The 27,272-nt window shown below is 38.7% G+C and overlaps 1 protein-coding gene across 1 annotated transcript in view; it reads left to right on the forward strand.

The window, feature by feature from the left end:
- Window positions 1-27,272, forward strand: part of SLC9B1 (solute carrier family 9 member B1) — a 64,976-nt gene that overhangs the window by 577 nt on the left and 37,127 nt on the right. Inside the window, exons 2-5 of the mRNA XM_043870726.1 lie at window positions 7-201; window positions 21,975-22,041; window positions 22,603-22,672; window positions 24,050-24,170. Of these exons, the coding sequence (XP_043726661.1) occupies window positions 22,604-22,672; window positions 24,050-24,170 (190 nt within the window). The 5' untranslated portion in view covers window positions 7-201; window positions 21,975-22,041; window position 22,603. The remainder of the gene's footprint in view (window positions 1-6; window positions 202-21,974; window positions 22,042-22,602; window positions 22,673-24,049; window positions 24,171-27,272) is intronic.

Below are 27,272 nucleotides of genomic sequence, written 5' to 3' on the forward strand. Positions count from 1 at the left end.
GTACAGGTGGTGAATATCTGCAAAGGAACGTTCGCAAGCTCCTGTGACTGGAGGTGTGCTCCAGGATTGGTTGCTGATACTGGAAAGCTCACCTCCCTCCTCCCGCGCCCCTCACCCCCGCCTGTTTCTGTCGGCTTTGATCGCCGTGGACAAGCCCTTCAGATCAGTGCTTCTGAAGGATTGAGGGCTGTTGTTGCACAGGTACCATGTGTCAGGCGTATCGTGTAGGAGTCCTTGTGAGAGGCCTGCGCCTGGTCCCCGACGCCTCTCTCTGTGTGTCCTGTAGTCTATAAAAGATCAGATGGGATGATGGAGAGGAAAGATTGGCTTGGGTCGCACCGAGAGAGGTCAGACCCCACTAAATAATTTTCCATAAGAATAAATAGTATTGTTATTTGTGCAACAGAAGTGTGGGAAATTAACACGTTACTCTCACACGTAAAGAATTCAAGCCCCAGACGTTTTGGTCACTGTGCCTCTGAAATGGATATTCATATTTACTACCTTCTGTGAGTACTAGAATTTATACCGCTGGTTTTGTCAGTTGACTCTCTAGTTTTAACTCCTGCCCAATACCAGAGAAAAGGACAGAGGCAGGTGCAGTAATAGCAATATATAAAGTAACATTTTTATTGCACATCCCATTTTGTACATTATTTTCATACTCATCCAGTTTATACAACCTGTGAGATAAAGTTGGTTAACAAAGCTCCATTTTACTGAAGAGGGAACTAAACACTGAGATTAGGCAGTCCCTGGAACATAGTACTTCCCTGTCCCTGGAACATAGGCTTCGCTGGAGGCTCAGATGGTAAAGAATCTTCGTACAAAATGGGAGACTGGGGTTCCATCCCTGGATTGGGAAGATCACCTGGAGTAGAGCACCGCAACCCACTTCAGTATTCTTTCTTGGAAAATCCCATGAACAGAGGAGCCTGGCGGGCTACAGTCCATGGGGTCACAAAGAGTCGGATACCATTGAGCAACTAAGCACAGCATACTGGAACATAGTACGATATACAGTAAATACATTCGGTAGATACTTTAAAAGGGATCAATGGGTGAGATTTTCAAGGAGCCATGCCGTATTTACTTTTGTATTCTCTAGACCCAGAGGTAAGTCTAGTAATAGTAAGCCCACAAATATAAGTTAGGTCGAGTGACTTGCTCAGGTCATTTGCTCAAGTCGAGTGACTTGCTGAGATATTTTTAGGGGACTTGCCAGGCATCGTGAATATCATGGTTAAAAAAGACTGGCAAGATTCCTGACTCATGGAACTTACATTTTAATGAAGGTAGAAAATAAACAGGTAAACAATATCTGTATAAGGAAACTTGGATAATGGCGAATGCAGTGAAGAAGTAAAACAGTGTGAAGTGAGAGGATCTAAGGGAGCAGTTACTTTAGATTGATTGGTTAGGGAAGGCCTCTCTGAAGAGTTGACGTTTGTGCTGAGACCTCAGTGACATAAAAAAGCCAGCCATGGAAATACTGGGGATCAGAATATTGCAGGTAAAAGAAACTACAATTGGAAAAACCCAAGGTAGGAAAGAACTTGACTCTTTCAAAGAGCATCATTAAGAATGCTGTAGCTGGAAGGTAGGAAAATTGGAACAAGATGAGCTTGGAGGTGAACAAGGAGAGATAGGTAGGGGCCCAAGCATATAAGGCTTTGAGTTGGTCATGGGGATCTACCCATAGAATAAGCCAAGAGTTTATTTATTAAAAGTGATGAGAAACCAATAGGGAGTTTTTTTGGTAGGGAGTAATATAATCTGATTTATTGTATAAAGGTATGTTCCACCTGTTATGTGGTGAATGGGCCACAGGGGATGGGCAGCAAGAGTAGGAGCACAGTGTGGCAATCCAGGAAGGAATGACCATAGTTTTGGCTAATGTGGTATAAACATGTTTGGGTGTGAGATATATATGGTGGCAGAACCTACAGACTTGATGATGTTTTAAATATAGAAATGAGAGAAAGAAGCTTCTGGGTTTTTGTCTTGAGCTTTAGTGGATGGTTTTGCCATTTACCAAAGAATCTGCCTATAATGCAGGAGACCTGGGTTCAATCCCTGAGTCAGGAAGATCCCTTCCCTGGAGAAGGGAATGCCACTCCTGTATTCTTGCCTAGAAAATGCCATGGAGAGAATAACCTGGTGGGCTACAGTCCATGGGGTTGCAAATAATCAGACATGACTGAGCAACTAACACTTTTCAGTTTACCAAATAGTAAAGACTTGGGAAGAAATTGTGTAGGGGGGAGTATTTTTATTTTGCTCACCTTACATTTGATCTGCTTATTAAAAATATAAAATAAGTTCTGAGTTTTGAGTTCTGTATATGGGACCAAAGATAGAAAGTTGAGAGACATCAGCATGTATCAATAGATAAAACTGCCTAGGGAAAGTGTGTTCATAGAGAGCATTCAGAAGAAGCAAGCAAAGGAGATGAAGAAGGAGTAGGCAGTGAGATAGGAAGAAAACCCGAAGCATGTGGTGACTTGAAAAGCCAAGATGACAAAGCATGGCTAATGGTGCTGACACATGCTGAGAGGTAATGTAAAATAAATGACTGCTGAGTTTTAATAAGCACAATAAAGAGTATGTGTGATGTGAAGAAATGGACGTGGATATCTCAAGATATGTCACTATGAAGAAGAACTGAGAAATGGAATATGTGGGGTCGAAGCAGAATTCTTAAACATGGGGATACTTAAGTATGTTTTTAAGCTAATGGGAGTGATCCAGTGTAGAGGGAGAAAATACTGTACAAGAGAGAAAATGTATATCTTAAAAGTGGAGTCTCTGAGAAAGTGAGAGGGAATTGAATCCAGGGAATGTGTAGAAATGTTGACCTAGGAACATGAACATAAAACATAATGGAAGAAAGGCAGCGAGTATAGATAGAGATGCAGATACATGGGTGGATTCAATGATCAGAAGATGAGTTTCTGCTTGAAGTTAATCAGTAGGAGAAGGAACATTTGGATGAAAGTTTTTAAGAGGTGAAGAGAAGATATAAAAATAGTCATTTTGAACACAGAAGGCAGTCATACTTGTCTTAGTTCGTTCAGGCTGCTATAACAACAACAAAAAATACAGTCTGGTTGTCTTACAAACAGATTTTTTTTCTCATGGTTCTAGATGCTGAGAGGTCCAAGATCAAGGTGCCAGCAGATTTAGTGTCTGGTGAGGGCTCGATTCTTGGTTCATATGTGTCTGAAAAAGGCAAGGGAGTTCTCTGGGTCTCTTTTATAGATTGCATTCTCTGGGTCTCTTTTTATGATTGCATTCATGTGTGCTCTGCCCTCATGAACTAGTCACCTCCCAAAGGCCCACCTCTTAATACCACCATCACATTGGGGGTTAAGATTTCTACATATGGATTTTGAGGAGATACAAATATTCAGTCTGTAGCAATACTAGAGAAGCATAGTAGCATAGCTGGGCAGAATTGAGTGGCCATTTGATGTTTGTGGCCTTGTGAGTTTGTTGCTGAGATAGGGTGGAAAAAGGATCATAGGAGTCAAGGAGATCAAGAAACTGAAAGATGAGAGTGGTGGGTGGGCAGACTGCCTGGGTGTCAGTAGATAGGCTAGTAGCTGACCTAGTCCTTGAACCCAGATATCCTGCCTTAGCATAATGTGGTACCATTTTACTGAGAAATGATTCAAATTGTTACTGTTTTGTGCCACCTACACTTCCAATTAACAGTTTCTCAAAAATTGTGGCCTGGTATTTTTTTGTTCCATATGTCTAAATTCTAGACTTTCAATGACTGATATTTCTAACTCTTGTCCCTTTAATATTTACTTGTTAAATTTTTTGGCTTGTTTATCTGTGTGTATTTTGTTTTTGTTTTAAATCAGATTTATTATCATTTATATATCATACTATTCATAACCTATTTGTTTATTTAAAATATACGTTTCAGTGCTTTTGGTGTATTCACAGATATGAATAACTATCGCTGTGGTTTTGGAACATTTTCATCACCTTAAAAAGAAAATGCCATGACTTGTTGCTAAAATCTTTGTGTCCTCCCCATTCCTAACCCTACGCAACTACTAATCTACTTTCTGTCTCTGTAGATTTCCCTGTTATATACTTTCACATAAATGGATAATATGTAATCTTTTGTGATTGGCTTTTTTCATTTAGTATTATGTTTTCAAGGTTTATCATAGCATGTATTTTTAATGGCTGGATAATATTCCATTGTGTAGGTGTACCATATTTAGCTTATCCATTCATCTGCTGATGAATATTTGGGTTGATCTGCCTTTTAGCTGTTATTAGTAATGCTGCTATAAATATTTGTTTATAGATTTCTGTGTGGACATATGTAATTCTTGCGAATATACCTAAGAGTAAAATTGCTAGGTCATCTGGTAACTATGTTAAATCATTTCAGGAACTGCCAGATTGTTTTCCAAAGTGGCTGTATCATTTAACATTATCACCAGCAGTAGAGGAGGATCCTATTTCTCCAAGTCATTGTCAATACTTGTTATCTGACTTTTATTTTAGAGAGGTATAGCTGATATACGATATTATATAAGCTTCAGGTGTACAACATAGGATTCACAATTTTTAAAAGTTATACTCCATTTATAACTATTATAATATATTGGCTATATTCCCTGTGCTGTACAATATATCATTGTAGCTCGTTTGTTTTATACATAGTAGTTTGTACCTCTTAATCTCCTACCCCAATATTGCCCCTCCCTCTTCCCTCTCACCATTGGTAAACACTGGTCTGTTCTCTATGTCTGTTTCTTTTTTGTTATATTCATTAGTTTGTTTTAGAGTCCACTTATAAGTGAAATCATACAATATTTATCTTTGTTTTTTAAAACATTCCCATGCATATGTGTTTATTAAAGTACAAAAGCCAACATTTTAGATGCTAAAGGGAAGATGAAGGAGGAGATTTAGAACTCCTGTTTATAGAGGTGAGATGGCCAGTAACAGGAAGACCTGATCCGTAGTCCTTCTAATAACAATAATAATAATAATATCATCTGGATACTTCTTTACATTTTGTGTTATACTTTCATTTTCTCTTATCTCATTTGAATTTATAACTACCTTTTTCAGATAAGAAAACTGAGGCTTAGAGAGATTAAGGATCTTGACAAAGGACACATGCTCAGAATGTAGCGGAATTATTAACCATGGTGTTCTGACAATAAGTCCCGTATCTTTCATTGTAGCAGTTTGCTTTTTCAGTTTTTACACTCCATTATATACAAAGTGATAGCAAAGGAAAACTCTGCTAAGTAGAAAGTCATGGTTGCCCGGAGTCCTCATACAATGTGAAAACATTTTGTATGTGTTTAAAATCCAACAGTTAATGGGATTAGATACTTATCCACCATTATGTTAGGTAATTCAAAGAACTCAGAAATGATTATGAAATCAGCACTGATTCAGTATACCAAGAAAATAGGTGAAAATGCGAGTCTCTGAGAAGCATTTCTTGGATCCCATGTATCAAACGTGGAGAAGGAAATGGCAACCCACTCCAGTAGTCTTGTCTGGAGAATCCCATAGACAGAGGAGCCTGGCATGCTATAGCCCATGGGGTCGCAAGAGTCAGACACGACTTAGCAACTAAACCACCACCACTGTATATCGTATGTGCTTCCACAACACCCTGGTGCTGCTAGGATTCTCCACAGGATTCTCCAGGCAAGAATACTGGAGTGGGTTGCCATTTCCTTCTCTGCCACAATACCCTATACTGACTAAATTCAATATAAGGAAGAATACAGTACCAGTTACTTAGTGTACTCTCAATGTTTATTAAGTGAAAAATTGATGGTAATCAAACATGCAGTTATCATACTGGGGTGGATCCTGCCATAAGAATGCAGACCAAAGGGAGCTTCTACAAGAAAAACTTCTTAAACTATGTAGAATTAGCTAGGCCAAAAGCCAGGGTGTGGAGTGAGAAGGCAACATATAAAATTGATAAAGTCTTGAAGATGTAAAGCATGACCACTTTGAAGAACTACAGTTTAGTACAGTTGAAGTTTAGAATGCCAAGTGAAGAATAAGGACATACACAAGGACAAAGTTAGCTGTTATAACAGAGGGCTCTGTAAGCTGAGTTTAGGAATCTGGATGTTTTTCTTCTATGGGAAGCTATTCAAGAATATTAAGCAGGTCATTCTACATTTTAGAAGATTACTCTGCATTATGAAAATTACAGTAGGGAGGACCAAGGCTAGAAAAATGGGGAAAACCATTGGAAAGGCCATGATGGTGTTTAGGGAGAAAGGTGCTTATGGCCTGGACTGTGGTAGTGGCAATTTACATGGAGAAAAGTGGAAACATTTTTTTAAATATTTAGGAGCTTGTGTTATGATTTAGTAACTCACTGAATGTTGGCAGAAAAGGAGAAGTGGGGAGAAGGAATGACTCCTCAGTTCCTCACTTGAGCAACTAGGTAGATGGTAGCTTTACTCTGAGATAGTAAATTTTCTGAAGAAGGAATAGATTTGGGGAATGGTCTTGGGTTCAGTTGTGCATAGACTGAGCTTAAAATACTTATAAAGGTGGTCAAGTAGAGATATTCAATATTTTGGTAAATATACCAGATAGAATCTCGGGGCGGCTTCTCTAGACCAGACTCCTCAGCTTAGTGGTCATAATTGGAGCCATTGGGAGTAAAGTAAATTTCTTAAAAAATAGAGTGATAATAAAAAAGGGCATAAGGCAGAATCAAAAGGAACTTCCACATTTAAGGGATAGATAGAGGAAAAGAAGGTTGGAAAGAAGCCCAAGGATAAACAGCTAGAGAAATAGGGGGAAGGTAAAGAAGTGACCAAATGATGTGAGAGTTCAAAAGAGTAGATGACTTCCAGTTTTGGGTGTACCTTGCAGGAAGGTTTTCTTGGAATAACCCTTAAGCAACAGATATAATTTGCAAAAAAGAGATGCAATAGGAAGGTATTCCAAGCAAATAAAAGTAAACAATACATAGAAGAGCAGTTAACAGTTTGCCTTATGTACAGGGTCAAAATAGCTACAGAGAAAATGGACAAGATGGTTTGATGCCATGTTGTGAAAAACCCTGGATTCTGAGTAAGTTGTTAGTAACTTTATTCTATAGGTGAGAAAAACCATTGTGTTTGGTACTAAGAAAAAGACAAGAATATAAAACATACTCTGAATTCTGGAATACCTTGCCATTTTATTGTGGAGACAAGATCTAGGCACCTTAAGAGAATAAAAATTCAAGATAATATCTGATTAGTGAGAACTAAATACCATAGAAATTTTAATAGTGGCAAAGTCCATTTGAATTGGAGTAGTAGTGTCCAGATTTGTATTGTCCTTATTAAACAGTAGTGCTAGCTAGTCATTATCTTAAAAAAAAACAACTGATCTAGATTGATTGCTCTTTATAAAAAGTAGTCTCAATAAATATAACTTTTAAATTCATTTGTTCAGAAAGAATTATACTGTTACTTGTTTTCACTTGATGTTCTTAATGTAAACTCAAAAAGATTTCTGTCTGAAAGGCAGCAGTAGTTCCAGAGATTCTAAAGGCATACATACAAACCCAGACATTGACATATATACTTTATCTAATGTTCATTTAACAAATATATGTGTCAGTAATGTTTAGTAGCTAAGGGCATGGACTACACACTGAAGCACATCTGAACTCAACTGTCGTCCTGCCGTTCTCAAAGGAAGGGAAAAAGTTCAAATCTCCCTTAAAATAGTTAATGTTTAACTCTGTGTACATTATGACTTTTTGAAGAAATTTTCTTCAAATGTTTTGTGTCCAATTAATGCACCTGTCAAATTTAATTGATGTTTCTTAAATCTGTAGGGACAAGAGATGAGGAATGGTTTCAGGTGTTTAGCTAAGTCACAAAATGAATCACCCACATTTAGAAGGGTCTTCCCTGGTGGCTCAGATGTTAAAGAATCTGCCTGCAATGCAGGAGACTCAATTGGCCATAAACTTTTGCTAAATAATAATAATCACTAGATGTCACTATTGTTCAACATTGCTCCAAAAGAATAAACCCAAAGTACATTATACACTACAGGAACACACACCAAGAGAAAGACAAGAAGTTGTTTCTATTAAGTGACAGAAGACTAATGTGTGTGTGTGTGTGTGTGTGTGTGTACACACACATGATGTTTATATAAGACGTGAATTTCCAAGCAGCATATATTGATATTCTCTCACACTGTTTGTTTTGCAGTAGGTCCATAAGGGAATAGAAAGTGACAGAAAAGTGAAAGTGAAGTCGCTCAGTTGTGTCCAACTCTTTGAGACCCAGTGGACTGTAGCCTACCAGGCTCCTCCATCCATGGGATTTTCCAGGCAAGAATACTGGAGTGGGTTCCATCTCCTTCTCCAGGGGATCTTCCCAGCCCAGGGATGGAACCCAGGTCTCCTGAATTGCAGGCAGATGCTTTACTCTCTGAGTCATCAGGGAAACCCAAGGGAATAGAAGCATAGACTTAAAACTGATAAAGGCATTAGATTATCTAACATCCTTCCACCCTACCCCATTGTATAGGTTTGGAATTGAAGTACAGGAAGGTGAAGAGTCAGGAAATTTACTCTGTATTAACAGATTAAAATAAATAAAACAGATTTACTCCATAACAGAGTAAAAGCAGAGAGCTTAGATTGCCCAGCTTTTTTTATAGTACAAGTTGTGTCCATTATTTATATGTACAATCAAAGAGACATTGTAATAAAAACAGGTGAAAACAGAACTTCTAAATCAATCAAAATTTTCCACAACTTTAAAAGCAAAGCTTAGTAATATGATGATAGTATATACTTCTAATAAAAATTATCAATTGAATAACCATACTTTTGCTATGAGCTGTAAAAACATCTCACTTTATCCCCCAGTAGCAAGATACATAGTATGTATGTATTTATACTGTACCTCATTCCAAAAGGGATTTGAAGAAACCTTCAATAAATAGAGCCTAATTTTTTTTGAATACTGAGGTGATTAGAAATATAACATACTGGAATAAAATTACAACGAAGTCTTTTTTTTTTAATATAAATACAATCTGGGGGCAATATTTATTAATTAGAACTATGTCTTATAGTTTACAAAGAAGCTAATTAACAATGAAGGTACAATTGACCTTAGAATCCTCAGTGAGAGCGAAGCTTCACGTCTTCAGAACGCTGAAGTGCTCACCAGGCAAGGAGGCAGCAGCTGCAGTCACCGGCTCAGGCACACGCCCGCTGACGGCACAGGACTCGGGGACTGAAGAAATCATCTTTTAGTTTACAAAAAGCATGATGTCCAGTAAACTTAAATTTGGATGGTTTAGTTGCTCAGTCGTGTCCGGCTCTGTGACCCCATGGACCATAGCCCGCCAGGCGGCTCTGCCCATGGGATTTCCCAGGCAAGAATACTGAAGTGGGTTGCCGTTTACTTCTCCAGGGGATACGCCCAACCCAGGGATTGAACCTGTGTCTCCTGCATTGCAGGCAGATTCTTTATCCTAAATTTGGATAATTGTTCCCAAATTTGATACTGCTTTCTCTAGCTGTGAGCACAAAGTAAGAAAAGTATATAGTACTATACCCATTAAAAGATGGCAGAAGATTGTAGGTCATACAAGTAGCATATTTCTGATTTCAAATCCCTAGTTCCTTGCATTATGCCAACTATCCAGATACACAGTGAGAGCACTCCTATTCTAGATATTCAGTGAGAGTACTCCTGTCATCAAACCAAGCTTGGATCTGTTCACATGATATGTAGTAAAGCCAATCTACTGACACAGCATTGTGGTGAAAGAAAGTGCAGTTTATTGCAAGACACCAAGCAAGGAGGACAGGCATCTAATGCTGAAGAGACCCAAACCCCTTGATGGCTTTCAGGGAAGAGTGAGGTAATGGTCAATGGTACATAATCAGCTTATGTACATCCTTCTGATTGGTTGGTGATGAGGTAACAGGGTGGTATTTTGGGAGTCAGCATCATCAATCTTGTTCCAGTCAGTCTGGGTCTGTGAACTTGTGGGCAGCATGCCGTTAAGTTCTTTTACCTGGTAGTGGATTTGATGCTGGCGGTTTAGTTGCTAAGTCATGTCCGAATCTTTGCAACCTCATGGACTGTAGCCCGCCAAGCTCCTCTGTCCATGGGATTTCCCAGGCAAGAATTCTGGAGTGGGTTGCCATTTCTCCAATCCTGGAGTGGGTTTAGTATCTGCAAAACACCTCAAGGATATGGCTCAGAATATTATCTGTAGCCTTTGAGGAAGAACTAAGGGTCTTTTACTTTGTTTTATGGCTAAACTATTATTACTTTATCTTGCTTGACTGTTTTCCTCTGTTTCTGTATTTTCTCGCTTCTGGGATTAAGTATGCTCTTTGGAACTTGCTGAGGGCCTAGGAGGCTAAAGCTTTTCTACAATCAAGGAGTGGAGGACATGATGCTGGGTGGTTTGTGCCTGGAAAGGCCTGGCAGGGTCCCACCTGGTTTCACTCCTAACAGAAGACGTTGACTGTAACCATCAGACATTTGGATTACCACAGTTACTTCTGAATTACACAACAAGGCTTTTGCTTATATCAAGTTTATTTCAGATAGGTGCACAGAACTGTTAACAGGAGTTTTTCTATCAAGAAATTAACTCCCCAAAAAACCAACTGTTAAGAGAAAGATAAAATTCATTAGTTTAATTTATCTGCATTTTAAATTACAAAATTCATCTTAAGGAAATAGGCATTTTTTAAAATTTCAGAAAAAAAGATGTGTCCAGGGAAAGTGAGAAGTCCAAAGGAAAATAGAGATAAGGAGCTTTCTAGAGCAAAGAAGAAAGCAGACAGGCACAATATTAAAAAGGGGGGAAGGGAAACTAGGGTGAGAGCTAAGGCCCATGTGTTCTGCCCATCAGCTTCTGATCCCTACATTCTCACATACTTGGTTTTTCCCCTTCAACTTGCCCCCATTAAAATTATGCCAAAAATCTATCCTAGGCAGTTTTAGTTCTTCAAAAGTTCCAATCTTTTAAGTTTTTATTCTGTAGGAGTAGAATCTTTTTCTAAGTTGTCCTGTTAACTTCTTATCTATCTTTACAGTAGCATAGTCTTTAAGGATCTTATTCGTTTTATAATTTATTTTATTTTTTCTTAATGTATTTGAAATGCTTATGCTTGATGTTAGAAACTCTTACTTTTATTTCAAAGATGTCCTTCCTGTTAACCATGCAGAATGTTTTTGTTGTCATTTTCAGTATCTGGTATATCTTTATTCTCAGTTCATTCTGCAAATATTTATTGAGTGCCTTACATTTATCAAGTATTGTACAGATCAAGGGTACACAACCCCATATGGTCCTTACTGTCCTGAAGTACGGAGGCTTCGAGTTCCATTCAAGATGGAGTAAGTCCACTACAACCTCTTTTTCACTGCTCATGATCCAAAACTCTGAACGAAATGCAAAGAGCAACTACCTGAGGACTCAGAAAAGTAAATAAAAGCAGGTAGATTGGGAAGGAGAGTCAAAACTATGAAGGTCAATTTCTCTTGCTCTTGTGGCTTTAACCTGAAGGTAGGCCTCAGTCATTCAGCTATTTAAGGCCCACACTGGAGGCCAAAAACTATAATAGAAAACCTACTTTTATTGCCTGAAGATCTGGGAAATGGACCCTGCAGTCCAAAGTGAGTATGAGGAATCATTGTTATTACAGTTGTTTTCGTTTTTCGGCTTTTCCCCAAGGGCAGGCACTATTTATGGAATTATGGACAGCTAAAACTCAGAGAAAAGCCTCAGCTTCTGACTAGAGAAACCAGGGAAAGAGACCTTGAGAGAAATAGGATTGGGAGGAGGTATGGATTCAGGGGAGGAGAAAGCTGGAGAATGGGGCTCCTTAATTCTGTGTTTGAACCCAACCAAATATCTTGTGTCACCTCCAGCTGTGCATGGATGAGATAGGCCCAAAGCAGCATAGCAATGGCTTTAAAAACTGACATAAGAATTTTTAAAACATCAAAAAAAAAAAAAAAAAAAAACCACTGCCCACGTCACAGTGACTGAATGCCCAACCCCTGAGTGGCTTCATGGGACAAACTAATGAGAGTATAGCAAAGGCTTTGTAAACAACTGAAATTGGGACATGCACACAGAAAGTAAGAGAGAGCTTATTATCTGTACCAACTTAAGTTGATTGCCTGCTAAAACAAACAAAAAGTAAATTATTCCTCAGAAGATTTTAGTAGGAGCCAAAATCTGTACAACAAAATGTCCAGGATATATTCCAGGAGTACTTGACGTGTAAAGAGCCAGAACATGATAAAAAAAATCAACAGATGCCAACACAAAATGACACAGATGTTGGAATTACCAGATAAAAATGGTGAAGCAGCTGTGTTTCATGTGGTAAAGGTAAGCATAGTCATAATAAATGGAAAGATACTAACAGCAGAAAAATAAAAACAGCTAAAAAAGAAGTAAGTAAGTTTTTTTTTAACTAACAAATACAGTATCTGAAATAAAACATTCACTGAATGGTCTCAATAGCAGAATGGAAATGAAGTAGGAAAGAATCAGTGAACTTTGACAGATAAATAGAAATTGTTCAATCTGAAGAAGAAAATGAAAAAAAGATCGAAAAATAAAATGAACAGAGTTTCAAGGACCTGTAGGACACTATTACAGAGTCTATAGCCTAATGAGAAAAATACATGAAACAGTCACTCTAATGAAATATATGATTACAAACTGAGATAATACTCTGAAAAAAAAATGATCAAAGTTCTTTAAGAACATAAAATACTTTACCTTACTTAACCTAGGGTCAGAGGTGGTGTCATAAATATTTCTCTGAGGATATGGTCCTTGATCAGAAGGGTAAAAGGGGAGTTAACCAGATGAAGAGAAATTTGTAGTGCAGAGTGTTTCAGTTGGAGGGGAAAGCAAGTATATTGGGCTTCCCTGGTGGCTCAGATGGTAAAGAATCTGCCTGCAATGTGGGAGATCTGGGTTCGATCTCTGGGTTGGGAAGATCCCCTGGAGGAGGGCATGGCAATCCACTCCAGTATTCTTGCCTAGGGAATCCCCATGGACAAAGGTGCCTGGCGGGCTACAGCCCAAAGGGTCACACAGAGTTGGACACTCCTGAGTGACTAAGCGCACACACACAAGGCTCTGCAGAAGGAATCTAGCAATTTCTCGGAACTGTAGAAACATCACGGTGGCGAGGAGTGAAAAAATGAAAGTGGGATGGTATGAAATTAGGCTTGAGGGGGACCCAGGGACTACATTGTGCAGAATCCTGTGGGTCATTGCCACGGACTATATGTTTGTGTCCACCCTGATTTCGTATGTTGATATCTCAATGCGCTTTGTTATCGCTCACGGGCTTTCTCGAGTTGCAGTGAGTGTGGGCTACTCTTCATTGTGGTTTTCAGGTTTCTCACTGCAGTTGCTTCACTTGTTGCTGAGCACAGACTCTAGGTGCGTGGGCTTCAGTAGTTGTGCCACACAGATTTAGTTGCTCCATGGCATGTGAAATCTTCCTGGACTAGGGACTGAACCCATGTCCTCTGCGTTGGCAGGCAGATTCTTAACCACTAGAGCACCAGGGAAGCCCCCTAAGGTCCTTATTTTTAATACTTCCTTTTCTAAAATAGGAAAGCCATAAAGTTAGATATTTGATAGATTTTTTTCTCTTTCTTTTTAAAAACAGATTTAAGTTACAATGGCCATTTTCTAAATGGGAACATCTAAAGCTTGTGAGAGCTTTAGTCTATATCTGGCACAGTGTCTGATGTATTATAAGCACTTTAGTTTTAAGAGTGTGGACTTGGGAACCAAGCTGCCTGGTTTTGGCCCCAGCTCCATAGCTGTGTGACCCTGGAAAAGTTAATTCAGTTATTCCAGGACAGGAAGGCATAGACAATAGGGGTGAACCAAGGGAAAATGGTAATGTATCTCAGATCTAGGAAAAATAAGTGCGATATCATAATTTGTTGGGAGCATCATCTCAGGCAAAATACCTAGAGAACTATTCCCTAGGAACTAGAACAGAAGTAGAACTGAGTGTCACGAAGCTACCACTACTGAGCTCAGTCCCTGACTTGCTTAAAGTGACCAGCGCTCCGCCACTCCATACATTCCCTCTGGAGGAAGGTATCGTTTAGACACTGTATCATTTCTTATACACAACGTCAACGCTTCAATAAAAATGATTAGCCATGCCAGCTATTAGACAACACTATATGACCGCAAACCAAGACAGAAAATTGACAATAGAAACAGATTTTTAAATAGCCCAGATTTTTGGGTTAGGAGACAGATATGTTAAAATGACTATGATTCTAAGAACTAAAACTATAAAACTCTTGGAAGAAAAAATAGGAGGAAAGCTTCATGAATTTGGATTTGGCAATGATTTCTTGAATATTACACCCAAAGTAGAGGCAAAAAGAAAAAACGATGAATCAGACAACATCAAAATTAAAAACGTTTACACGTGGAAGGACACTATCAACAGTTTAAAAGGCAACCCATAGAATGAAAGAAAATATTGATGTTTGCAAGCCAGATATCAGATAAGTGATTAACATCCATAACATTTAAAGAACCCTGTAATTCAACAACAACAACAAAATAGTTTTAAAATGGGCAAAGGACTTAAATACATATTTCTTCAAAGGAGATAACTTGAATAGACAGTGAAAAGATTCTCAACATCAAAATCATTCAGTCAGTTCAGTTCAGTTCAGTCGCTCAGTCGTGTCTGACTCTTTGCGACCTCATGAATTGCAGTATGCCAGGCCTCCCTGTCTATCACCAACTCCTGGAGTTTACTCAAACTCATGTCCATCGAGTTGGTGACACCATCCAACCATCTCATCCTCTGTCATCCCCTTCTCCCACCCCCAATCCTTCCCAGCATCAGGGTCTTTTCCAATGAGTCAACTCTTCGCATGAGGTGGCCAAAGTATTGGAGCTTCAGTATCAGTCCTTCCAATGAACACCCAGGACTGATCTCCTTTAGGATGGACTGGTTGGATCTCCTTGCAGTCCAAGGAACTCTCAAGAGTCTTCTCCAACACCACAGTTCAAAAGCATCAATTTTTCAGAGCTCAGCTTTCTTCACAGTCCAACTCACATCCATACATGACCAGTGGAAAAACCATAGCCTTGATCAGACGGACCTTTGTTGGCAAAGTAATCTCTCTGCTTTTTAATATGCCATCTAGGTTGGTCATAACTTTCCTTCCAAGGAGTAAGCTTCTTTTAACTTCATGGCTGCAATCACCATCTGCAGTGATTTTGGAGTCCAAAAAAGTAAAGTCTGACACTGTTTCCCCATCTATTTCCCATGAAGTGATGGGGCCAGATGCCATGATCTAAGTTTTCTGAATGTTGAGCTTTAAGCCAACTTTTTCACTCTCCTCTTTCACTTTCATCAAGAGGCTTTTTAGTTCCTCTTCACTTTCTGCCATAAGGGTGGTGTCATCTGCATATCTGAGGTTATTGATATTTCTCATGGCAATCTTGATTCCAGCTTGTGCTTCATCCAACCCAGCGTTTCTCATGATGTACTCTGCATATAAGTTAAATCATTAGGGAAATGCAAATCAAAACCACAGTGAGATACCACTTCATATTCATTATGGTGTCTATTAATAAAATAACAGGTATTAACAAGTGTGTGGAGAAATTGGAACCCTTGTGTTTCACTAATGTAAGTATAAAATGGTATAGTCACTGTGGAAAATAGTATAGCAGTTTCTCAAAAAATTAAGCATAGAATAACTGTGTGATCCATCAGTTCTCCTTTGTATGTACCCAGAGTAACTGAAAGCAGAGACTTGAGCAGTTATTTGTACATCCTTGTTACCGCAGCAGGATTCACAATAGCCCCAAAGGTGAAAACAGCCCAAATGTCCATCAACAAATAAAGGGATAAACACAATGTGGTATATACACAATTGGAATATTATTCAGATTAAAAAGGAAGGAAATTCTGATAACTTGTTACAACATGGATGAATTTTGAAGACATTTTACCAGATCAGATGCAAAAGGGCAAATTTTTATGATTATATTTATATGAAGTACCTAGGGTAGTCAAATCCTTAAGAGACAGAAAGTAGAATGGTGATTACCGAGGGGTTTGGAGAGGGAAGAATAGGCATTTATTGTTTAATGGATGCAGAATTTTGGTTTAGGATGATGAAAAAGTTCTGGAGATGGGGAGTGGTGATGTTTGTTTAACAACATGAATGTATTTTGTTGTTATTCTTCAGTCACTAAGTTGTATCGAACTCGCCTGTGACCCCATGGACTGTAGCCCGCCAGGTTCCTCTGTCTGTGGGATTTTCCAGGCAAGAATGCTGGAGTGGGTTGCTATTTCCTTCTCCAGGGGATCTTTTTGACCCAAGAATTGAACCCACGTTTCCTGCTTTAGCAGGTGGTTTCTATACCACTGAGCCACCAGGGAAGCCCATGTGAATGTACTTAATCCCTTTAAAGTGGTTAATTTTATATCATGTATATTTTATTAAAATAAAAAAATTCTAGTAACTATGATTAATTAGTGTCCGCCAAAGGGAGGGAAAATATATTATCTTCAAAGAAACCATGGTAAGAATGATAGTTTAATTCTCAGCAGAAATTATGGGACCCAGCATACAGTGGAACATTTTTTAAATGCTTACAGAAAATAGCTTCTTGCCTAGAATTCTGTATCTAATGAGAATCCCCTTCAAAAGTGAAGGTGATATTAAGACATTTCAGACAAATAAATAATGTAAGGCTTTATTACCAACAAATCCATAGTTAAACAGGGAAAGCATGAAAACAGGCAATACCAAGGTAAATAAGAATATGAGGCAACATAAAGACAGGTTACAACCAGTGCAATTGGTTGTGAGAAAGAAAAGAAAGGAAAAGAGATTAAATGCATAAATAAAACTTCTATTTGCCAACAACATAGTTTATAGTTAGAAAATCCAAAAAAGTTTATAGATTATTAGAATAAAGTGAATTTTAAGGCCTGTATTATATTAGTAAAAACAAATGAATTTCTAAAATGATACTATTTTGGTAATATTGAAAAAAGCATTCAATGCCTAGAAATAAACCTACCTAGAAGTAAGCCTAATGGAAGATGTACAAGACCTCTGAACAGAAAACTGCAAAATGTTATTAAAGAATATCTAAATAACTGGAAGGATATACAATGTCCAAGGATTGGAAGACTCAATACTATTAAGATGTCAATTCTGGGAATTTCCTGGTGGTCCAGCAGTTAAGACTCTGTGCTTTCCCAGCTAAGAGCACAGAATCAATCCCTGGTTGGGGAATTAAGGTCCCACAAACCTCACAGTGTGACCAAAGGAAAAAAAAAATCAGTTCTTCCCAAATTACTCTGTAGATCCAGTGCAATTTCAGACCGAATTCCAGCAGGTTGTATATGTATGCATGTGTGTGTGTACATGCACGTGTGTGTATTTGTGATTTGACAACTTGAATCTAAAATTTATATGCAAATGCAACGAGTCAGTCCAACTCTCTCAATATCTATTATACATGGACTAATGTAGTGTTGCATAAGGATAGAAAACTAGGCCAGTGACTAGAATAGAATCCCCAAATAAATTCACACATATGTGGTCATCTGACTTACAGTAAAGGTGACCCTGCATTGTAATGGGTAAAGATGATATTTTAAATGAATGTGCTGTGTGTCATTGCTCAGTTGTATCTGATTCTTTGTGACCCCATGGACTGTATCCTGCCAAGCTTCTTGGTCCATGGGGATTCTCCAGGCAAGAATACTGGAGTGATTGTCATGCCCTCCTCCAGAGGATCTTCCCAACCCAGGGATGGAACCCAGGTCTTCCACATTGCAGGCAGATTCTTTACCATCTGAGCCATGCTGAGTCAATTAGATATCATAAGCAGGAAAATGAACTTTTATCTCTTCCTCACACTATACAGAAAAATCAGTTCCAAATGGATTATAGACCTAAATGTGAGCGACACAACACTAATGCTTCTAGAAGAATGTGTAAAGAGAATAACTTTCTGGGTTTTCTTTCAGGGTTGGCAAAGTTTTCTAAAACAAAGCTCTAGCCATAAGGAAGAAAAGAATAAATTGGACTAAATTAAAATAAAAACTTCTGTTAATTCAAAGACATCACCAGAATGAAGATGCAAGCCACAGAGAATATATAAATGGGTATTTATATATTCAAGAAAAGATCCATTCTAGACTACATAAAGAGCTCCCAACAAATCAGTTAGAAAAAGTCAACCAATTCATTTTTTAAGTGGATTAAGTGAGTTAAATAGATACTTTACTAAGGAAGATATTTAAATGGCCAATAACTATATGAAATATATTAGTCATCAAGAAAATGTAACTTAAATCCGCAATGCAGTATCACCAGAATAACTAAAAGGAAGAGACAAATGATACCAAAGTTAACAAGGATTTGAATAATACTCAAGAGTATTTGGTTCAAATTCCAGCTATGCCACTTGCTAGCTGTGTGACTTTGGGGAAATTACTTAACCTTCCTGGGTCTCAGTTTTAACATCTGTAAAATAAGGATAATAATAGTAAATAATTCATAGAGTTATGAGAACTGAATGAGATGATTCATGTTAAGTGTTCAGCACAATGCACCTTGCGTCAGTTGTTATTATCTTTTAATCCTCACAATAACCAATAAATTAAGCAATTATTATACCATTATTTTACAGATAAGAATACTGAGGCCTAGGGAAATAAATAACTTCTATCTCAGCTCCAAATTTCTTGCTTTTTGTTACTATGCATATGACCTATCAGTTCTACTTTTGATAAACATGTAAAGAGGATTGAATAATTGGGCTTCCCTTGTTGCTCAGCTGGTAAAGAATCTGCCTGCAATGCAGGAGACCTGGGTTCGATCCCTGGGTTGGGAAGATCCCCTGGAGAAGAAAAAGGCTACCCACTCCAGTATTCTGGTCTGGAGAATTCCGTGGACTGTATAGTCCGTGGGGTCACAAAGAGTTGGACACGACTGAGTGACTTTCACCATAAACATCATTGGGTAATTGCCAGGCACAAATATTGCTTGAAAAATACCAAGTTTCTCTTAATAGCTCCTAACCTGTACATTTATTATTCCAACTCCTTATCTGGTTTTCAAGTTCTAATGTTTGCTCCCCTGGATCCCATGTCCTGCTATCCTAATCATGTGGGTGCATGCGTGCCAAGTCACTTCAGTTGTATCCGACTCCTTGCAACCCTATGGACTGCAGCCTGCCAGGCTCCTTTGTCCATGGGTTTCTCCAGGCAAGCGTACTGGAGTAGATTGCTGTTTTCTTCTCCAGGGGATCTTCCTGACCCAGGGATCAAACCCAAGTCTCTTATGTCTCCTGAATTGGCAGGCAGATTCTTTACCACCGGTGCCACCTGGGAAAGTGAAAAAATGTTAGTCACTCAATTGTGTCAGACTCTTTGTGACCCCATGGACTGTAGCCCACCAGGTTCCTCTGTCCATGGAATTCTCCAGGCAAGAATACTGGAGTGGGTAGCCAGTCCCTTCTCCAGGGTATCTTCCCGACTCAAGGACTGAACCCAGGTCTCCTGCTCTGCAGGCAGATTCTTTACCATCTGAGCCACCGGGTAAGCCCAGTGCCATCTGGGAAGCGCAATCCTAATGATGACATAGTTGCAGATCTTAAAATATGCTACCTGGTCTCTTGATATGATTCTTGATGAATCCTTGTGTGATTCTTGATGTTATATTTGTGTGTTCCTAGTCCATCTGCCTTGTTATGACTCACAGTGTCACCTCATTCAGATCACGGTTGAAATGTCCCCTTGATCAGTGTAACATATTTTCTTCAGTATTAAATTGCAGTCTGAAAATACTATTTTTCCCTTACCCTCTATAGAATATAAGCTCCATGAGAGCAGAAACCTATATTCCTTTTTTGTTTTGCTGCTTTAACCTTCAGAGTCCAGAAGAATAACATTCAGAAATTATTAAGTGGGTGAACTTTGTGCACTGACCTAATGACTTATGTGCACTGGAGCTCAAGTATTTTAATGGTGCTAATCCTCTTGAAAATTCTTGAAGAGATGGGAATACCAGACCACCTGACCTGCCTCTTGAGAAATCTGTATGCAGGTCAGGAAGCAACAGTCAGAACTGGACATGGAACAACAGACTGGTTCCAAATAGGAAAAGGCGTACGTCAAGGCTATATATTGTCACCCTGCTTATTTAACTTATATGCAGAGTACATCATGAGAAATGCTGGGTTGGACGAAGCACAAGCTGGAATCAAGATTGCCGGGAGAAATATCAATAACCTCAGATATGCAGATGACACCACCCTTATGGCAGAAAGCAAAGAAGAACTCAAGAGCCTCTTGATGAAAGTGAAAGAGGAGAGTGAAAAAGTTGGCTTAAAGCTCAACATTCAGAAAACTAAGATCATAGCATCGGTCGCATCACTTCATGGCAAATAGATGGGGATACAGTGGAAACAGTGGCTGACTTTATTTTTTTGGACTCCAAAATCACTGCAGATGGTGATTGCAGCCATGATATTAAAAGACGCTTACTCCTTGGAAGAAAAGTTATGACCAACCTAGACAGCATATTAAAAAGCAGAGACATTACTTTGCCAACAAAGGTCCATCTAGTCAGGGCTATGGTTTTTCCAATAGTCATGTATGGATGTGAGAGTTGGACTGTAAAGAAAGCTGAGCACTGAAGAAGTGATGCTTTTGAACTGTGGTGTTGGAAAAGACTCTTGAGAGTCCTTGGACTGCAAGGAGATCCAACCAGTCCATCCTAAAGGAGATCAGTCCTGAATATTCATTGGAAGGACTAATGTTGAAGCTGAGACTCCAATACTTTGGCCACCTGATGCAAAGAACTGAGTCATTTGAAAAGACCCTGATGCTGGGAAAGATTGAGGGCAGGAGGAGAAGGGGACAACAGAGGATGAGATGGTTGGATAGCATCACCGACTCGATGGACATGAGTTTGAGTAAACTCTGGGAGTTGGTGATGGACAGGGAGGCCTGGTGTGCTGCAGTCCATGAGGTCGCAAAGATTTGGACACAACTGAGCGACTGAACTGAACTGAACTCTCAGCCTATCCCTTCAGAACTTGACCCAGCTTAGGTGATCACCCACATTTCTTGTTCACAGAGCTTACTAACACTCAGCTTTTGGTCTAACAGCTAATGACAGGTAGTCAGTCTAATAATTTTGATATTTCCTTGAACTAAAATGAAGTTCTACTTTAAAAGGACTTAGAGATCTAATTTTTTTCACCATTTTTTAAAAATAAATGTTATTTTCCATTTTAGTGTCATAAATTTAGTTATGACTCCTTACAGGATTTTTTTTTAAATTGGAAGATAATTGCTTTACAATATTGTGTTGGTTTCTGCTGTATAACAACATAAATCAGCCATAATTATACATATATCCCCCTCCTCTTAAGCCTCCCTTCATCTCTTATAGGATTTTAAACACTAATATTTTGCTTTATTAAAGTGAGAATATATGTAAGCACTCAGCATATGGTTTACTCAGATGTTAATGTTCCATTTCATTAAAAACTTTCATTATTAAAATTCAGGGCTTCCCAGGTGGTAAGGAACCTGCCTGCTAATACAGAAGACATAAGAAACAAGGGTTCAGTCCCTTGGTCAGGAAGATTCCCTGGAGGAGGACATGGCAACCCACTCCAGTATTCACGCCTGGAAAATCCCATGGACAGAGGAGCCTGGTGGGCTATGGTCCATAGGGTTGCTATAAGCACCCAGCATATGGTTTACTCAGATGTTAATGTTCCATTTCATTAAAAACGTTCATTATTAAAATTGTTTGCCTTTAAGAAAATAGATACTTGAAACACATTCTTATCAAGTACTTAAAATTAAAGCTTGAAATCTTTAATTTTGTCCTCAACAGTAACTCAAGAATTGAAAGAAATTTTTAAGGCAAAGATCAACTCAGAGAAGCAAAGATCACAGAGAAGGTAGAAACAACAGATATTTTAAAATAAGGTTTTTCTAGAAATAATTCTTCCCTTGATGTGGTTCTAGTTCACTCTTTTTTTTCCTAGTTCATTTTTATTCAAAATAAAGGTTATTTCATTTTGCTTAAATGTTGGACCTACAGTCCTTTCTAATGGACCACGCATAAAGACATTATGCTGATAGATGTAGGTTTTAAGTTTAAATCTTTTTGCAGAAGTTGACTGAGTAGAGTAAATCAATTATGGAAATTACCTCAAACATACTAGTTCAGTGCATGAAATCAAGAACTGAGTTTTCTAATATATGTTTTTAAGATATGGCCCAGGATTATGAGCTACTGAGAAGTATTAAAATTTTTGTGTTGTGATTTTTAAAACTCCTGCACATGACTTTGGTTAATAATTTAAAAAATGACTATTTGGACTATTTAGACTATTCAGATATCTGACTTGACTGTGATAAAACTTTATGGTAACAAATTAATCCCACTTAACCGTGTTTGTTTTCAAATGGACTTATAATATTTTTCTTTTTTCTTTCAAATTACTTTTAAATATTAGCATGTACACTAAAGAACCACAAAATGAACACTTGGAGGATGAAAATGTCCAGTCATCTACAATTACTGAGGTAAAGACTTAAACTGTATTGTAACATATGAAATAAAAACCTATCTAACATTAAAATTTATTTTTAAAGTTAATAAGTCTTTTCATATATTTCGTTTGAAAATGAGAAGTGGTCATTTAAAAATAACTAGTTTTTTTTTTTCATTTATTTTTATTAGTTGGAGGCTAATTACTTTACAATATTGTAGTGGTTTTTGTCATACATTGACATGAATCAGCCATGGATTTACATGTATTCCCCATCCCGATCCCCCCTCCCACCTCCCTCTTTAATAGGCCCTAAGAAGAGGGATGAAAACATAATAAGAGGTGACTGTAGATTATTTGGGAACTAAAGCAGATTTTAGGAATAATAGAAATTTGGCTTATTATTTCTTGCCATGTCCAGAATAAACTTAGAAGTTTAGAGTATAAGGGGTAAAGAAAAATGTAAATTAATTAAGATGTTCTGCTGTACATTTGAAGAGACCCAGGTTTTCATATTTGCAAGTGTATAGAGTAAGTCATTAGACCAACTCTTGTTGGTCTTGTTTTACTAAATAATAATTGATCATAATTAGAATTATAAATTGTTTACTATTAAAATAGGAGTTTCTACAGTTTTTAAGAGTCAAAAAAGTCCTTTTTAAAAATATTTAAAATACTCACCATTGATTTTAGTTACTTTTATCTATAAAGACTTCATTCTAATCTATGTAAATTTATTATAAAGTCTGAAATAAGAAAATTTAAAATAAAATGGTTCTACTGGACAGACTTTCCAGAAAAAGATTTCTACATCAGAACTCCAACAGATTAGTCGTGATCCAGTTTAAGTAACTTTGATACGTTCCTTCTAGCTAACTTAAGGAACTATTTCCTCTTTGTCCACTTATTGCTTGTAAATAGGGCTGCTCATCTAATTTTCCATGTTCACAGTAATAATGTGAATTTAGTTATGAGATTTGGTGGTTTCTTACACTCATAAAATTGTATGAAAGTATATTTCTTTTTATTTATTTATTTATTTTAATTGGAGGCTAATTACTTTACAATATTGTGGTGGTTTTTGCCATACACTGACATGAATCAGCCATGGGTGTACATGTGTTCCCCATCCTGAACCCCCCTCCAACCTCCCTCCCCATCCCATCCCTCAGGGTCATCCCAGTGCACCAGCTCTCAGTACCCTGCATCAAACCTGGACTGGCGATCTGTTTCACGTATGATAATATACATGTTTCAATGCTATTATCTCAAATCATCCCACCCTCACCTAGAAAGATGGTAATGATGAACCTATATGCAAGACAGCAAAAGAGACACAGATGTAAAGAACAGACTTTTGGACTCTGTGGGGGAAGGTATAGTTCTTAAAAAACTTTTTGTTTTACTTCAGACCCTCAAAGCTGATGAACATGAAGAAACTAAGGAAACCATCTTGCCAGAAACAGAGGAAACAAAATCACAGATAGAAGAGAAGGTTTTTTGTCCTTCACTGAATAGAGCTATTACAAGTGGTATGTGAAATGAGAAATGTGGATTTGATAAATATTAGAATATAAGCCAATGAAGTGAAGTGAAAGTCAGTCTTGTCCGACTCTTGGCGACCCCATGGACCGTAGCCTGCCAGGCTCCTCTGTCCATGGGGATTCTCCAGGTAAGAATACTGGAGTGGGTTGCTATTTCCTTCTCCAATAAGCCAACAAAGCCACTGCTTAATCTATACACTCCAAATCAGATGAGCAGCTCTATTTATAAGCAATGTGTGGAACAAAGAGGAAATAGTTCCTTGAATGTGTCAAAAATAATAACTGCTTAACAGATTTATATTTTAGTGTTTGTCATGACTGTTTATGTCAAATTTTGGAAATTAGAAACAATTAATAGATTTTTATTTAAAACCTACTTTTGACATTTAGTTTTATGGTAACTAGAAGGAACATTATACTTCTGGCAATATTAATATTCTTATTAAACCTTAGCCCCAAATTTTCAAACAGCTGTTGCCTTTAAAAGTTGTATAAAACTTAGCTTCCCTACTAAAATTTTAGAGCATTTCATTGTCACCAAATATTTATAAAAGGCTAACATCCCAGATACTTCTAGTTTCTGGTCCAACATCATCACTCTATCCTAACAACAAAGAGCTGAACAAATTGAAAATTCAACAAATCAACTCTTCTTAGTTCCATCCAAGAACTGAGGTCACAGGGCAAATCACTGCCCCCAAAATAAGGGATAGTCAGATTGATACAGATAGGAGGAGCGAAAATGCATTTAGAATCAAACCCCATACCCACCAAAAAGCTCAGACAAACCTTGTGTACACCAGGACCCAGAGATCCCACAGAGACTGAGACAGAATCGTGTGTGAGTGTCTCCTGTGGAGGTACGGGTCAACAGTGGACTGCCACAGGGGCAGGGCTCTGGGTGCAGCAGACCTGGGTGTGGCATAAGCCCCCTTGGAGGAGGTCATCATTAACCCCACCATAGAGCTGCCAGAACTTACATAGGACTAGGAAACCAACTCTTGGCAGGCACAAACAGAAACTTGTGTGCACCAGGACCCAGGAGAAAGGAGCAGTGACCCCACAAGAGACTGACCCAGACTTGCCCATGAGTGTCCAGGAGTCTCCGGTGGTGGTGTGCGTTGGTGATGGCCTGCTGCAGGGCTGGGGCACTGAGTATAGCAGTGCATGCATGGGACCTTTTGAAGGAGGTCGCCATTATCTTCATTTCCGCCACCATAGTTTGGCCTTTGGTAAATAACAGAGAGGGAACACAGCCTCACCCATCGATAGAAAATTGGATTAAAGATTTACTGAACTTGGCCCTGCCCAGCAGAACAGGACCCAATTCCCCCCTTAGTCAGTCTCTCCCATCAGGAAGCTTCCATAAGCCTCTTACCCTTCTCCATCAGAGGGCAGAGAATGGAAACCATAATCACAGGAAACTAACCAATCTGATCACATGGACCACAGCCTTGTCTAACTCAGTGAAACTATGAGCCATGCCGTGTAGGGCCACCCAAGACGGACGGGTCACGGTGGAGAGTTCTGACAAAACATGGTCCACTGGAGAAGGAAATGGCAAACCACTTCAGTATTCTTGCCTTGAGAACTCCATGAACAGTATGAAAAGGCAAAAAGATAGGACACCGAAAGATGAACTCCCGAGGTCAGTAGGTGCCCAATGTGCAACTGGAGATCAGTGGAGAAATAACTCCAGAAAGAATGAAGAGATGGAGCCAAAGCAAAAACAACACCCAGTTGTGGATGTGACTGGTGATGGAAGTAAAGTCTGATGCTATAAAGAGTAATATTGCATAGGAACCTGGAATGTTAGGTCCATGAATCAAGGCAAACTGGAAGTGGTTGAACAGGAGATAGCAAGAGTGAACATCAACATTTTAGGAATCAGCAAACTAAAATGGACTGGAATGGGTGAATTTAACTCAGATGACCATAATATCTACTACTGCAGGCAAGAATCCCTTAGAAGAAACGGAGTACTCATCATAGTCAACAATAGTCTGAAATGCAGTACTTGGATTCTTTTCAAAAGCTACAGAATGATCTCTGTCTCCAAGGCAAACCATTCAAATCACAGTAATCCAAGTCTGTGCCTCAACCAGTAATGCTGAAGAAGCTGAAGTTGAACGGTTCTATGAAGACCTCCAAGAACTTCTAGAACTAACACCCAAAAAAGATGTCCTTTTCATTATCAATTCAGTTCAGTTGCTCAGTCATGTGTGACTCTTTGCGACCCCATGAATTGCAGCATGCCAGGCCTCCCGGTCCGTCACCAACTCCCAGAGTTGACTCAAACTCATGCCCATCAAGTCAGTGATGCCATCCAGCCATCTCATCCTCTGTCGCCCCCTTCTCCTCCTGCCCCAAATCCCTCCCATCATCAGGGTCTTTTCCAATGAGTCAACTCTTGACATGAGGTGGTCAAAGTATTGGAGTTTCAGCTTCAGCATCAGTCCTTCCAATGAACACCCAGGACTGATCTTCTTTAGGATGGACTGGTTGGATCTCCTTGCAGTCCAAGGGACTCTCAAGACTCCTCTCCAACACCACAATTCAAAAGCATCAATTTTTTGGCGCTCAGCTTTCTTCACAGTCCAGCTCTCACATCCATCCATGACCACTGGAAGAACCATAGCCCTGACTAGACGGACCTTTGTTGGCAAAGTAATGTCTCTGCTTTTTAATGTGCTGTCTAGGTTGGTCATAACTACTTCCAAGGAGTAAGCATCTTTTAATATCATGGCTGCAATCACCATCCACAGTGATTTTGGAGCCCCAAAAAATAAAATCGGACACTGTTTCCACTGTCTCCCCATCTATTTCCCATGAGGTGATGGGACCAGATACCATCTTAGTTTTCTGAATGTTAAGCTTTAAGCCAACTTTTTCACTCCCCTCTTTCACTTTCATCAAGAGGCTTTTTAGTTCCTCTTCACTCTCTGCCATAAGGGTGGTGTCATCTGCATATCTGAGGTTATTGATATTTCTCATGGCAATCTTGATTCCAGCTTGTGGTTCTTCCAGCCCATCGTTTCTCATGATGTACTCTGCATATAAGTTAAATAAGCAGGGTGACAATATACAGCC

The sequence above is a fragment of the Cervus elaphus genome, chromosome 17 (assembly GCF_910594005.1).
Source record: "Cervus elaphus chromosome 17, mCerEla1.1, whole genome shotgun sequence".
NCBI lineage: Eukaryota > Metazoa > Chordata > Mammalia > Artiodactyla > Cervidae > Cervus > Cervus elaphus.